Source organism: Gobius niger (genome assembly GCF_951799975.1).
Source record: "Gobius niger genome assembly, chromosome: 1".
Taxonomy (NCBI): Eukaryota; Metazoa; Chordata; class Actinopteri; order Gobiiformes; family Gobiidae; genus Gobius; species Gobius niger.
In genome coordinates, this window is record NC_136852.1 from 61,322,951 (window position 1) to 61,336,764 (window position 13,814).

At 40.9% G+C, this 13,814-nt stretch overlaps 1 protein-coding gene across 1 annotated transcript in view; it reads left to right on the forward strand.

Moving 5' to 3' along the window:
- The window catches only part of LOC306962074 (transmembrane protein 132D), a 224,595-nt gene that overhangs the window by 112,243 nt on the left and 98,538 nt on the right, over positions 1-13,814 (forward strand). Inside the window, exon 4 of the mRNA XM_079555116.1 lies at positions 5,374-5,514. Coding sequence (XP_079411242.1) covers positions 5,374-5,514 — 141 coding nt within the window. The remainder of the gene's footprint in view (positions 1-5,373; positions 5,515-13,814) is intronic.

Here is a 13,814-nt window from a genome sequence, read left to right on the forward strand (position 1 = left end):
ACTCACAGACTTGATTTCAATAGAGTGAAAGGAAAAAGCTATTTAGAGCCTGTCTTTGAAACCAGGCCCTGCTGCTCCCTTCTTCTTCCACCAGAGTCCATTTTGTCCACCCCAGAACTGTGTTGAAGTGCCCATAAACAAGGCATTGCTCCTGAGAAACGTAAAGGAAAATCAATCGTAATGCAGTAGATGCTCCGCGGTCCGACGTAAATAAAGTTTTAAGTGCGTCGCATTGACATTGGCCAATAGAGTGTTGGCAGCCTTAAGTATAGAGAAAACGGCTGCGGAGTGTAATTGTTGAAAGGAAGAGGCAACAAGCTGGTAAATATGATCTTGTTAGTTAATTAGACAGCTTCGTCGAGTGAGCTGTCATGTAGTAGGAGAAGAATTGGCGTAATAAAAGCATATGTTGATGAATAAGGAGTTGACTGTGGTATAGTCTGTCTGCCAGCGTTAGCGAGGAACGAAAGGCAGACAGATTGGGAAAAGGAAACGCCGTGTTGATGTACACAGATCTGACAGAAGCGGCTTAGGGACGCAGGCCTGCCCGTCAACTGACAACACGCACACCGCCCAACTGATGCATTACGGGGAGGCAATCTTTACTTGTAATGTGGTTCAGGAAATAAATGTAGGCCCTTAAAAGTGGCAGAGTGGAGTGTTTCAGAGGCACAACCTGGCTTATGGGGGTTGATAGGATATGAAAGCCCTGATTAAGATGATAAGAAATGTATTGGTGTCCCTCTATGTCTAAACAAAAAAAAGTGTCTGTGGCTGCTGTACACTGCTTTTCTCCTGCTCTGAGTTTACATACATGTCAAAAAAGTCAGTGGTACTTTTTGCACATGAACAAAAGGGGAGTGCATCTGTCTGCCATGGGGGCAGAGAAAGGAGCAGCTTTTCTTGCATGAACTTGCCTTATCAAGGAATTTCAACTGTTTCTGTCAATGTGCCCCAGATTTTTGTGTGTAGCTAATATTTGAAAACTTTCAAGGCAAGGGAAGCTGTGTAATCTCTGACCTTTTTAGGGTTGAGACACTGTCACAGCTTTTGGTGTTTGTGGATCATTCCGGAGAGTTCATAGCTTGAGACCATGTTATATATACATATATACATTAAGATCGAACCCGATAGATAGAAATCTCTGGAATCGTCCTTATATGGTGATGTTTGTAGCAGTTGAGAGGGAAAACAAAGATAAGAAAATTCTAAACTTTCTATAGCCTAATTACTCCACAACTACTTTAACAAATTATGACTTTTCTACCCAAATAAGATACCAAGACTGCTCTTTTATCGCTTCTACTGAACAATCTGCTGTGAAAAAGACATCCATATGAGCCCGATTTAGACTTGATTTGATTTGTTTGTGATAACTAAGTTTATATTCTGCCAGAAAACTCTGCATAAAACTCCCGACAGGTCACGCCCCCTTGTATGATGCATTGTCGTCTGTCAGGGTTGCCAAGTCTGGGCAGCCAAACCCACCTAAAAATGTCTGAAAACCCGCGGACATACAACTGGAATGCTCAATATTGTTTACTAGTTAACAGAGCCTATGTGCTCTCCTCCCGTATTGAAAAAGCAACTGACAGAGCCTTGGATTTGAGATTTTGTCATTCAAAGTGGTTTTGATCAAAATTAAGATTGAAATAGCCAATTTTACAAGGCAAAAAAACTTGGACAGTTTTTTTTTTTACCTATGGAATGGCTTAAAAAAACGCCCAGCAACCCTGCCGTCTGTATCTACACCAAGTCCAGAAGTTATCTAAGGTTTCTTGTTGGTATAGGCCTATTTTTTTGTGTTCCCCCATGTATTATTTATGTTTTGTCTTAAACCTGACCTTGTCGTCTTTACTGTTGAGAACGCGCCCTGTGGAGGCTCCCATCAGGTGTTCCTCTCTCTCGCTCCTGTCACTCTGTCACTTACTGTACCACTGCCTTCAACTCATTCTGCGCCTGATGTCCTTTTGTTGCTCCGTCTGGCTGCAGCACGCTCCCTTTGAAGTGGATTATCTTTGTGCAGGCTTGGCTCAGGCGCGGGACACAGACGAGAGAGAGAGAGAATTCTATTAAGTTATAAAAGTTTGCGGGAAAGTTTAGGTGATGAATAATTTCTACAAGTACAATTTCGTGCTCATGTGTGGCCGTCGGAGATGTCAGAGTGGGTTCAAAGGAGGTAGTTTAGTCTCTTCAAAAGGCCAATGTATAAAGATACAATATTTTTTTTTAATGGCCCATCATACAAAATTCACTTTTTTTAACAATTTTATCCACGTTATAATTAGGGCCTGATATCTGCCGATATCTCCAGAACCAAAAGTGATAGACTGGAAAGGGCTTAGTCCGGGCTTTAAAATGAGCCTGTTCACAACTTCCTAGGCCTCGGGGGGGGGGCAGAGAAATTCCGCTGTGAAAATCGATCACCAGTTAATTCACCTATTCAATTGTATTTCATGTTGTAGACCAGGGGCACCCAGGGGCCCTTTGGGGCATGTCCAGTAGCCCTTGGGACTTTTTCTAAAGTGTAAAACACTTAATTTTCTTGAATCTAATTCTTAAAATTACAGTTATTTCGGTTCTTGTGACTCAGTATGAGCTTAAAATAAAGCTATTTTAATATAATATGGGGTCAATATCCTATAAGTGAACAGTGTATGTTTAAGTCTTTAGGATTTGTTTTTAACTGGTAGCCCTCGAACAACTTAATGCTCTTAAAGTAGCCCTCAGCTGAAATAAGGTTGGTGACCCCTGTTGTAGACCTTTGTGTATAATTTTGGAACCATAAGAGATATAGGCTTACCGTGTTTTGTCTTTTAAACAAGCCTGAGTTGAACATGAATAATGTGTCAATTAAACTAGAAGCTTCATACACAGGACCAGACATTTTTAAACATCAGTGGTGCACACCGGCATCGGCCAATCAAAATTCCCCAAAATGATACAAAAAAAACAACAACAAAAAACTAAAAAAAACTTCCAATTATGTTACATAAAATATCAGCCAATATGTCTGCCATGCCAACCCCCTTCATATCGGTATTGGACCCCAAAAATCCATAGTGGAGGAATAGTGAAGCCCTTTAACCACAGCTGCCAACAATACACTCTTGAGGTCCCATCGAGATTATTGCCTTGTATCATTGAATAAAGATAGCCTAGTATTATAGATTATATTCTTTCAACACCCTTAACTGATCTGTAACTATTCAAAATATTTATTTATGGTGTCGGAGACATGAAGCTCCTCTTATTGGAAAATGAATAACGCTCATGTGTATAATTTAGAATCTTTTGCAATTTTAGTTTTTTACTTTTTTACAGCATACTAACTTCGTGATCTTATTTCCGTATTCTTTCCAAATTGACTTCAGTCGAGCAGCTATTCCAAGAGTGCTAAAATAGGTATCTCCTTTCTGCTCTTAAAGCATGTTCTTAAAGTTAAGTTTTCTTTTTGGAGAGGTAGAAACAAGTAAGAGCTGAGAGAAATGTCAAAACATCATTGAAATTGTGTTTATTTTATTATTATTTTTTTTTTTATACTCTCAGTCCCAGACACAATTATTTGAGACCAAAAATAGTAACGAGAAAGAAAAAAAAAAGTGAGAGATGTTTGGCAGCCTTACCCCTGTACCATTCCATACATATAACACACAACAACAGCGCGCAGCGAAGATTGTTCAAGCCGTATTGTAACCAGAATAAAGTCGGTTTCATACATTCACAAGGACTGTGTTCTCTTGTGTGAACACCAAAGGCGGCGTGGTGGGATTATTATTATCATTACAATAGAGCACATATATACACCCATGCGCATAGATAAAGCCTATGGCACAGACCGACATATTTGCTGGCAGTATCTGGCAACGCACGGAGCACGAGAAAGCACAAAGAGGATTGCTTACTTTTCTCTGTGTGCACAAAAAGAAAGGAAAGTTAATACAAATTGTCGAGGCCATGGTTGTTGCCAAATATGTGCAGAAGACACAAATGCTAATGAAATGTGTTAATAAATTTGGGACTGTCTCGTCAAGGTGATAAACAGAACAAAGAATGGTTGGATGGATTAGCGCGCAGAAGGGAAAATGAAATAAAGAGATTAAGAATAGGAAAGCCTTAGAAGTGTGCAAGAAAACAAAAACAGGACAGTAAGCAAAGAAAGACTTGGGACGCGAGAGAAGCGAGAAAAGACAGGTTGGGATGCCGCGCAGGTATGATATCGCAAAACACCAAAGTGGCGAAGGGAAAATGAGATTTTAAATGGGAAATGAGTCAAAAGGAAACCTAGCCAAGTTGGAGTAAGTGAAACAGTAGGAAGAAGACGGGAACAGACCACACCTGGGGGATAGAAGAGTTTGGATGAAAAGTGATGGTCACAGACTCCATGGCGTTCCAATTCTTCAAAATCATTTCAATAGAATAAAGAAAAAAAAGCACTACATTCAGGATTGCTCCGAGAAGGGCATTCAGTCAAATCGATCCCTGCAGTCTACAGAAGGGGTAAATTATTTTATGTCACAAGTTGTACATATTTTCAGCCAAATATTAAAAAGTGAGTGTGTATCGTAACGGCGTAACTGCAGAGGTTCTGGTTGCGATTTTGCTCCCACTGTCCTCCAGACATGTAACAGACAGGTGAATTAGCGATTGTAAATTGCCCTTTGGTGTGAATGTGACTGCTATTGGCTGTCTGTCTAAATGTCAGCCCTGTGATTAACTGAGAACTCCCTAAGGTGAACCGTGCTTCATGTCTTGGGCAGAAGGAACACGCTCCGGTTGTATTTTTCAACAAGGAAAAGTAATGGTGGGTTAGAAATATCCATCTTTCGAATAACAAATAGATTTATACATTTCATACACACCCTTCCAGGTGACTACAACAAATCATCTGCTTCCTAGAATACAGTGATTTGCTTTGCAGTTTTGTTAATGCCAGATGCACTTCCTGAATGACCCTCCTCCTCCTGAATGACCAAGACAAAGGTGACATTGTCTCGTGGTCTGCTGTGGTTGTCTTAAATCCACTTTCCATCTGTTAGTGACTTCTTTCTTGAAACTTGAAATAGCTCTTGCAAAATGTTTACTTTCAGAAGTGCTTTTCCCCCCGTTTTCTTTTTGTCTCGCTCCACCAAAACAAACCGTGGGAGGCGGAACCATACTGCGCAGATCGATTTTAAAAGGCGTATTCATATATGGAAGACCTAACATCAGCAAGAATTTGGGCCTTGAATATCGTAGACAAAGTTATTTGTTGTGTTGTCGACTGATATTAACCGTGTGTTTTCTCTGTCTCTTTCTCGGTCACATCCCCCCACCCCCCACCTCTCCTCTCCTGGTCTCCATCTCCACGCTGTGCGCTCCTCCGCTCCGCAGGGTGTGGTTTCAGTCAGGCATCAACTTCCTCGCGGTGAAGCCGAGTAACCTGGTGGCCTGGGAGATCAAGCAGGAAATGACACCAGGAAGCAGCTCTTTAGCGGTGATTTGTCAAAGAAAAGTCTCCTCCACCACAGAAAGGTAGGATCAGTTGTTTCTCTTTCATGGAGCTCATTTCAAAATACTCTCCCCTTTCCAATTTCCAAAGAATGCACTGTATAGTAAAGGTAAATGCAATGATATCCTAAATTACTTTGTAACATTTGGGTACATGTGATGAAATGCGGCTCTTTGCATCCGATTTGGTACAGACTTTCCCCTCCCACGTAACTCATAAAACACTTAAGAGAGAGTCTGAATCTCTCCCCTTACACTCTCTCCTTCCTGATGCGGCATGTGTGAGAGAGGTTTGTGCAGGTAGAGCGACGCAGGCAGGCGAAGTGAGTCGGAGGTCAAACAGCACATACAGATCAAGGCAGGGGGAACAATTTCTTTGCTTCTAAAGTTTCTGATGACTTTATATTCGATGAAAATCTGCCTCCTTTTCACAGAGAAAGATCAAAGACAGGAAATGAAAAAAAGATGGGATTCAACAAAGAATTTGATGCGACGCAGAAGTATGCAAAGTCATTGCATTTTCTTTCTCGGTTGTTGCAAAATGTTTTAAATGCAACATAAAGAAACTCAGATGTCCTCTTGCCAAAAGTTTACATTAATTTAAACCTTAGAAATGAAACTATTACATCTAATGTGACTGTTGCTTAAGGGCAGTGAGCGGCTATCCTTCCATCCTTCCATCCATCCATTTTCTTCCACTTTTCTTTGCCGGGGCGTGGGGATAGCTGTTGGAGCTGCCCATATCACATGGCACCAGCCCCCCTATGGCTCCTCCTGCAGGTGGTGGGCCCACAGAAGGACGGTCTCACGATTCTAACCGGGCCTGTTGGTCTCATATGGGGCTCTTCTGAACTGAAACTGGTGCTCGTTAGATCTGCAGAGGGTAGGTATTTAACTTAAAAATAGAAACAGTCAGAAGTAGGGCTGCCGACTTTGGTCGTTTAGTCGACCAATTGGTCAATGCCGTCGTGGTCGACCGATATTTTCATTGATCGACTAAATGCTTTTGCAACAATCAAGATGCTCTCAATTTACACACAGGAGGCCTGTGGTAGGTCTATCTTTTGCCTTTGGCTAATGTTTTATTACAATTACAGATATGTCAAAGTTTTACAGACAGAGTGACATTGTTTGTCTGAAATGCTTTTGCTAGACAAAAACAAACAAAAAAACGAGACAAATGAGGGCGGGAGAATGCCTCTCCTGCGTGCGCATACACAGCTGAGATCAGCGGCTCTGTGTCAGCGAGTTGTTGCCTTTAATAGGCCAGACTTCTACAGTTGTTTAAACCTCAAATACCCTGGTTCTACAGTGAAATAGCCGACACATGAGTCTGACGCCTGTCCTCTGGCAGCGGCTCTAGTGAAACGAAAGTGAAAGTGATAACGGCCGGCGCAGCAGCTCAAGGACCCGCGGTGTCTTTCTCCGATTCATTCTCGCGTAACGTGAAGCGATTCATCACTACACAGTGCAGCGCAAAAGTCGAAGAAATGAAGCGGCCTGAGAGGACGTCACACAGAACCACGCAAGCGGAGCATTTCACAATAAAGCACATGGCTCCTGTTTACATTACGGCGAAACAGAGACAAGTGTCACACACAGATGTTACCCAGAGGACATTTGAGAACAGGGACGATAATGGAAGAAGAACCATAGCTTTATTTGGATTATACGGATGTATTGTCATGTACATGACATGTACAGCAGCAGCAGAAGTGAGGGAGCTGGAGTCTGAGATTAAAGGTGAGATTAATGTGACTTTGTACACATAAATGCACTGTTCTATGTATAGATAGTTGTTACAGCACCTGCAAAGTTTTATGTCTTATAAGTGCTGTTTGGGTCAGAAAAGTTGTCAGCGTCATGCCACGCCCCCTTTTAGTCGATTAATAGCTCCTCAGGGCATGTTTTTGGCTGAAACGGCCCTACTCAGAGGCATTCTAGTTTTCCTCTGCCTATTTAAATTCTTTTATTTTGCCTTAATGTGCATGCCCACTTTTATTGATGTCGGTCTGCTGTCTTTTTAAATGAAGGTGTTAAAGGGAGCTTATACAGCCAGTGTGCTACTGTGTTTACCTTAGAAAAACATCCAAACTATCTATAGAAGACTTAAAAAAGCAACACTGTCAACCAAAGAGCTGAAAAATATGACGTGAGTAAGCACAGAGGTTATAATTGTAGCAAGTGAGTAGTGGAAAACATAGGTGTTTGATCTTATGCTCAGTTGCACTGAATGACCTTTCCTAAGCCACGCATTTGACGCTGCGGCTTCAGGTACTTCCTTGTGAGTCAACAGACAGACCAGGAATCTTGTGTGACCTGATATAACATCGCCATCAGGGCCTTACCAGGACAATCTTTCATAAAGCCTGTGCCTCACTTCTGTTAATCCACAAAATGCTTGTCACCTCAGAAATGAATGCACCATAATGTTGCAGACAAAGTCACAAGACGGTGACACAACATTCCTTTATACAATGGACTTATTAAAAATGTACACTGTGTAGCTTAACGCTTAAAAGCTCTTCTCTTTCTTTTATGTCTCTGTAACCTTGACCCAGTCCAAACTTTTTTCCCTCTTAAGAACTTTTTTGGTTGGCTGAGACAATTGCTAATGAGTTGTATAAAAGTTTTATGGCCAGACCCAACTTCAATTAGTAGCACTTAGCTCGCTCTTAGCCACCTCTCCACTTGACTAATGGGCGGCATCAATCACACATCCAATCCAGATGTAATTTAATGTAACACAACACATTTGTGCTGTTATTTAAAGAGCTGAAGTTGGACTTAAGATCGTGTGTGTGGTGAAATGTGGAGTAATGTGTGAAAGACAGTAAGTTTAATGAATGCACGCAAGCGCCGTTGTTTTTTTTTATGTAGCACCTTTCACAGGCGAGAGAAGTCTTAAAATGCTTCACAAAATAACAGTAAAGCACAAGACGACACATGTGCAATTACAATCACCAAAGTTATCAGTTAAAATACTGTGAGAGAGCTTGGATAACTTCTGATAGCCTCAAAGGGTGAAGTGAATGTAGAGAATGTTCTGACTGTAGATTGACTTCAGATCTAAAGAATATTGCATGTTAATTTCTAGGTGTGAAGAGGCAGAGTGCTCCCTGGATCACCGCAGAAGCAGAGTGCAAACTAGTGAAAAAAAACAAATAAACTTACAAATGAGGGGCTCTTCAGACTCACGAGCCAGGTTGCATTGAGGAGAATGAGAGGGAGCCGAGGCACTCTGAATTTGCAAAATAGATTTTTTATTTTTTTTACAGCGTCACATTCGGCAAAATGGGTTGGTAACAAAATTATTTCTATTTTGGAAATTACCTACCTCATTCTCCTCAATATCACACTTTGAGCTTGTGAATATTTTTCTTTTGAGAACATGCAAGATTCTCTTTGCTTTTCGCTTTGTTATTTTTTTATTATTATTATTATTTTATCTAAAAAAAAAAAAAAGAATAATCATTTGTAATATCTGTCAAATGACATATTTTTTGCCTATGAACTCTTCATTTGTAACTTGCAAGTGTTAGTCCTGTTTGGATACTTTTGGGCTGCTGCGTGTATTCTTTCTTCTACTTTAGGGTATGCGACCTTTTTGTACGCCTGGCTAATAGCACGACAATGCATAGTTGATATTTGTCTAAGGCTGTCCACAAGGTATTATGCATATTAATATACACATACTTTAGCGGCTTAAAAGTACTATGAGGACATTGTTTTGATGCCTTCAATTTTACATATACTCACTATGTACCTTAGCAATAATAAAGCAAAAGATGGATTTTGGGATGCGCCGCCCGCTGTGGCCTCAAGGCGGAGAAGTTATTTTACAAGCCAGTATCATCCATCAAAACCATGTTGTTTGAGGCAGCCCTGTGCAATAGAATGGAGGTGATCCTAAACCGTTTTCTTTCTTTTTCTTTCAAGCTTTTCTTCTTATCTATGTGGCTTTATTGTGTTTTTCCCCCCATCTTGCCCTGAAGGAAGAACACATCAAATTGACACCAAGGTAAATACAGAAATAGCCGCTTTTGCCAATCAGATTATAGTATGGTTTTCACATGCAAACCCTTCAAAGTGACACTAAACGGAGGGGTCCCTGAAAGCGGAGATTACGGCCCCATATATGCATGCATGTGATGATGATGTATTGTATGCAGGAGGCGCACACCAGCAGGAGAGTCACTGTATAGTCAGATAGGGAGAACAGGAGCGTATTCACTAATGATTGAAGAATATATTAAAGAATGTAGGGGGAGAAGCAGCGGCACATACGCAGTGAAACAGTCATATGCAAAGATGTACTAGGCTCCGGCTCTGAATAACGCTCGTGTGGGAGGGAGGGCTAATTAAACGAGCTCATCTGTATTAATCGGTAATGAGCTATCACTGGAAGAGATGTGAAGAAGAGACTGCGCTTTTATGAATGAAAGAGTGGGAGGCATTATCAGCGATGGCAATTAATCCTGTCAGTTGATTGATGCACCTTTTGTAAGTCTGTTATGATCTGATTGAACAAGATGTAATTTAGAAAGCGGATCAAATCTTTTATTATTATTTTTTTGTCGGTTTTATTATAAATATTGATTTATGTGTGGTAATGTGATTGTGTAACGTTATGCAACAAACTTGTCATTATGACCATGCCTAACAGGACTGCATGTGCATTCTGACACCTTTCTGTCAGAGCCAGCTTATGTGCAGCACGTGACTTTGGCTCAACACTGATTAATAGTCACAAAAACAATGTACAGCGAGTTCAGAACGTATATGGGCTCTCTTTTTTTTCCAATTGAATTCTTATACTGAAAATGTTCAAATTGTTATGACACACAATTTACTGGGATCTGCTGTAGTAGGGCTGTGCAAATAATCGAAATTCAATTACGCTTTCGATTATCACACAAGACGATCACAAAAATAGCATAATCAAGAAAAAACGATTATTAAGGATGCCCTCCCGCTCGTCCATCCAAAGCGCAAAAAGTCCGTCCTGCGCGGTTTGTGTGAGGCGTCTGATCAGCTGAAATACCAACTCTTGAGGTAGCGCCACTGTTAAGTGCTCACCTTGTGATGAAAGGAGAACAGCTGTTTAGAAGCCTCGATATCCTTGGCCCAGGCACTGGTTTTGTTTAGTAGAAAAGTCTAAAACTCTTCTTCAGGAGCAGATCTCAACAGAGCTCAAAGCAAACTCTTATTATTTCATGCTGCTGAGATGATTGTTTCTGTTCCCTTCGCATTTCACGAGCTAAAGGCTCATGCTTTGGTCCGACATAAAAACATTAGCGCCGTGTGATGATGTCACTTCAGGCTGTGCAGCTCTGTTGGACAGGTGTGAGGGCTGGCCAGCATGTCTATCTTATAGTTTTTATTGTCCAAAGAAAATGTAGTCCATAGTTGTTTTTTACAATAATAATAAAAATGAATAAATAAAATAAAGATTTTTTTTTAAGGCAACAAATAATCTTTTGAATAATCGTGATTTCAATTATTATTAAAATAATCGTGATTATTATTTTTTCTATAATCGAGCAGCCCTATGCTGTAGCCACTCCTCCAGTTTGGGGGTCACTGCTCCAAGTGCCCCAATGACCTCAGATGATGCCTTCACCCTCCAGGCCTTCTGCAGCTCTTCTCTGACCCCTGGTATTTCTCTAGTTTCTCATGCTCCTTTTCCCTGACATCACTTGGTATTGCTATGTCACCACAAGGGCTTTCCTCTGCTCTTTGTCCACAACCTGTCCAGTTAGTTTGCCTTTACCGGGACTGCTACATATTAGATGGAAAATGGACTTAAAACTCTCAAAACCTATTCTTACTGTGTTTTGTGTGATTTTACTAATATGTTTTTAACCCAGTAATCTTCTTAACATGAATGGGCAAATCTTTACATATTGAAAAAAAAATGCACTAAACTGTGCGCACATTGGATCCCTAGAGTTCACCAAAGGCTGTGTGTTATATGGCTGCATATTACTTGCATATCACAAATGAGCAAATGAGTCTAGTTCAAACTGATTGGAGAGAGCATGTCAAGTGTAGGCATTAATTAGGGCCACAACATATTGTCGTTTTCCCATGGCACATGTTTATGTTTTTTTATACAACATGCAATTTATCATATATGTGCTGTACTGCTATGACGCTATAAAAAAAACTATAATGACTGTAATTATTGCTGCAACATCACAATTCCCACCGGACCACACTTTTTTGTTCATTGTGTGCGAGGAAGTTGGGTCACATTTCTGCTACAGTTTCTATATTGATTCTGATTGCACAGTAATTATTCATTATGCATGTATTTATGACTATCTGAGCATAGTGGTATCATCTAGCCATAATTACACTGGGCCGTCATACCGTGTTACTGACACTGTGAAAGGTTCTGCCTCAATGCTCCCGGATCGTAGCTCTGAAAAATCAAGTGTAATGAGAAGCTGTGAATAGCCATTCACTCCATCGACACACTCGGCCTTATCTGTGGATTTTGCTTTTGGAATATGCTTTGTTTTTTGTGTCCCCTCTCTGATCATTGGATATCACTTTAATATTCCTCTTTAAATGAAAAATGGAGATCATAGTTCAGATTTCATTTTTCACATGCAGTCTGGCCTCATCGCCCTGATGATGTCAGGTCTGGTCAGCTTCAGCGTCTTCTGCTTCTTTCTGTCTCTTACATTAAACGAGACTGAAGCAGACAAAATTTGTGTTCAGTGTTTTAGTACTTCTTACAAGACTTTGTCAAGTATTTGTTGACTTGAGAGGATGCAAGTTTTCACACATAAATTTTATCTGCTTTAAAGACTGCGTGGGTGGTCTGTGAAGTACAATCAGGTTTGCATTAGTTGTGACGTGAAGTATTTGTCATCCACAAAATATATTGGTGCCATTTATTTAATACAGGCCATCAAACTTCATAAACTGGACTGGGTTGATTGTGTTTAGGATGTTTAATTTGTCAGAGGCCCCTTCTCCCTCTTTTTGTCAAATGATAATAAGACTGCGAAACACACACGCTACTTAGAACCGGAGAAGATCATAACCCCACTTTTTACTTGCCATGGCAGTCTTGACTCGTCCTCAGGAGAAGCCTGTTTCTGAATATGTTTTGAGCTTGTCTTTGTAGAAGGTTCATACTGTCTTCTTAAGTTTAGCCTATGGTAGATTTGTTCTTTTAGTAAGACAGACGGTTTAATTGCTTTACTAGTTTCGATCACCTCAAAAGCGTCACCTGGTGGGCGAGGTGACGTGTCGTAGGCAGCTTACATGGATTTTCCAGTCAACTATGTCATATACAAAATCCCATGCCTATCATGCAATAAAACATATGTGGGGAAGACGGAGAGATCATTCAGCACACGCAAGAGAGCACCAGAAGGAATGTGAAAAGGAAACGGCCAATAGACAAACAAGAGCAATAAAAGTACAAGCAATGCAAGAAAATCTCAAATCAGCCATATCAGACCACTGTAAGAGGGAGAACCACATCATGAATTGGGACAATGCTAGGGTCATCCGTGTCGAAAGTAACAAGTACCACCGCTGGATCAGAGAAGCCAACGTGCACCAACATCTTTGAACCGGGACGACGGAGTGCACACCTTATCCCACACCTGGGATGCCGTCCTGGAGAAGGCGCCAGTCCGTAGGGGGCGTAATAGGAAAATTGGAAAATCCATGTAAGCTGCCTACGACATGTCACCTCCACCACCGGGTGACGCTTCTGAGGAAGATCACAGGAAGTTATCGCAACTAGTGAAGCAGGTAAACTAAACCTTCTGTCTTACTGAAAGGACAAATGTACCATAGGCTTTGAGCTTGTGTGTTTCCCAGGTTTGTAATCAGTTAACTACAGAGTGAAAAGAAGCCTCTGAAGAAAGAGGCAACACACCCTCAACTCAGTCGACAATATCTGATTACCTGTGCCATATAACTGACACAAATATAGTAGCTGTCTAAAACTATTGCATTTATTTTCCACTTCTAATCCAACGTACTTTACTTGACTTTATGCTGTGGGATTTCATGTGTTGAAAATGATCATCGTAACTCCGTTCTTGAACAGGTTAATTTGAGCGTGTTGTATCACCTGAGAAAAACAGGCCATAATTCATGAGTGTGGCGGCCAGAATGGGAGCACTGGTGTATTTCATGTGCATGATTAGACACATAGATTAAGCGCTAATGGGTCGGGTCAATAACAGAACTGGGGTAATGCCCTGCAGCGATCCATACAGGCACATGGTGTTTATCGAGTGCGCAGGGGTGTAATGTAATGTATTTTGGGAAGTACATACACAAGGCAACAC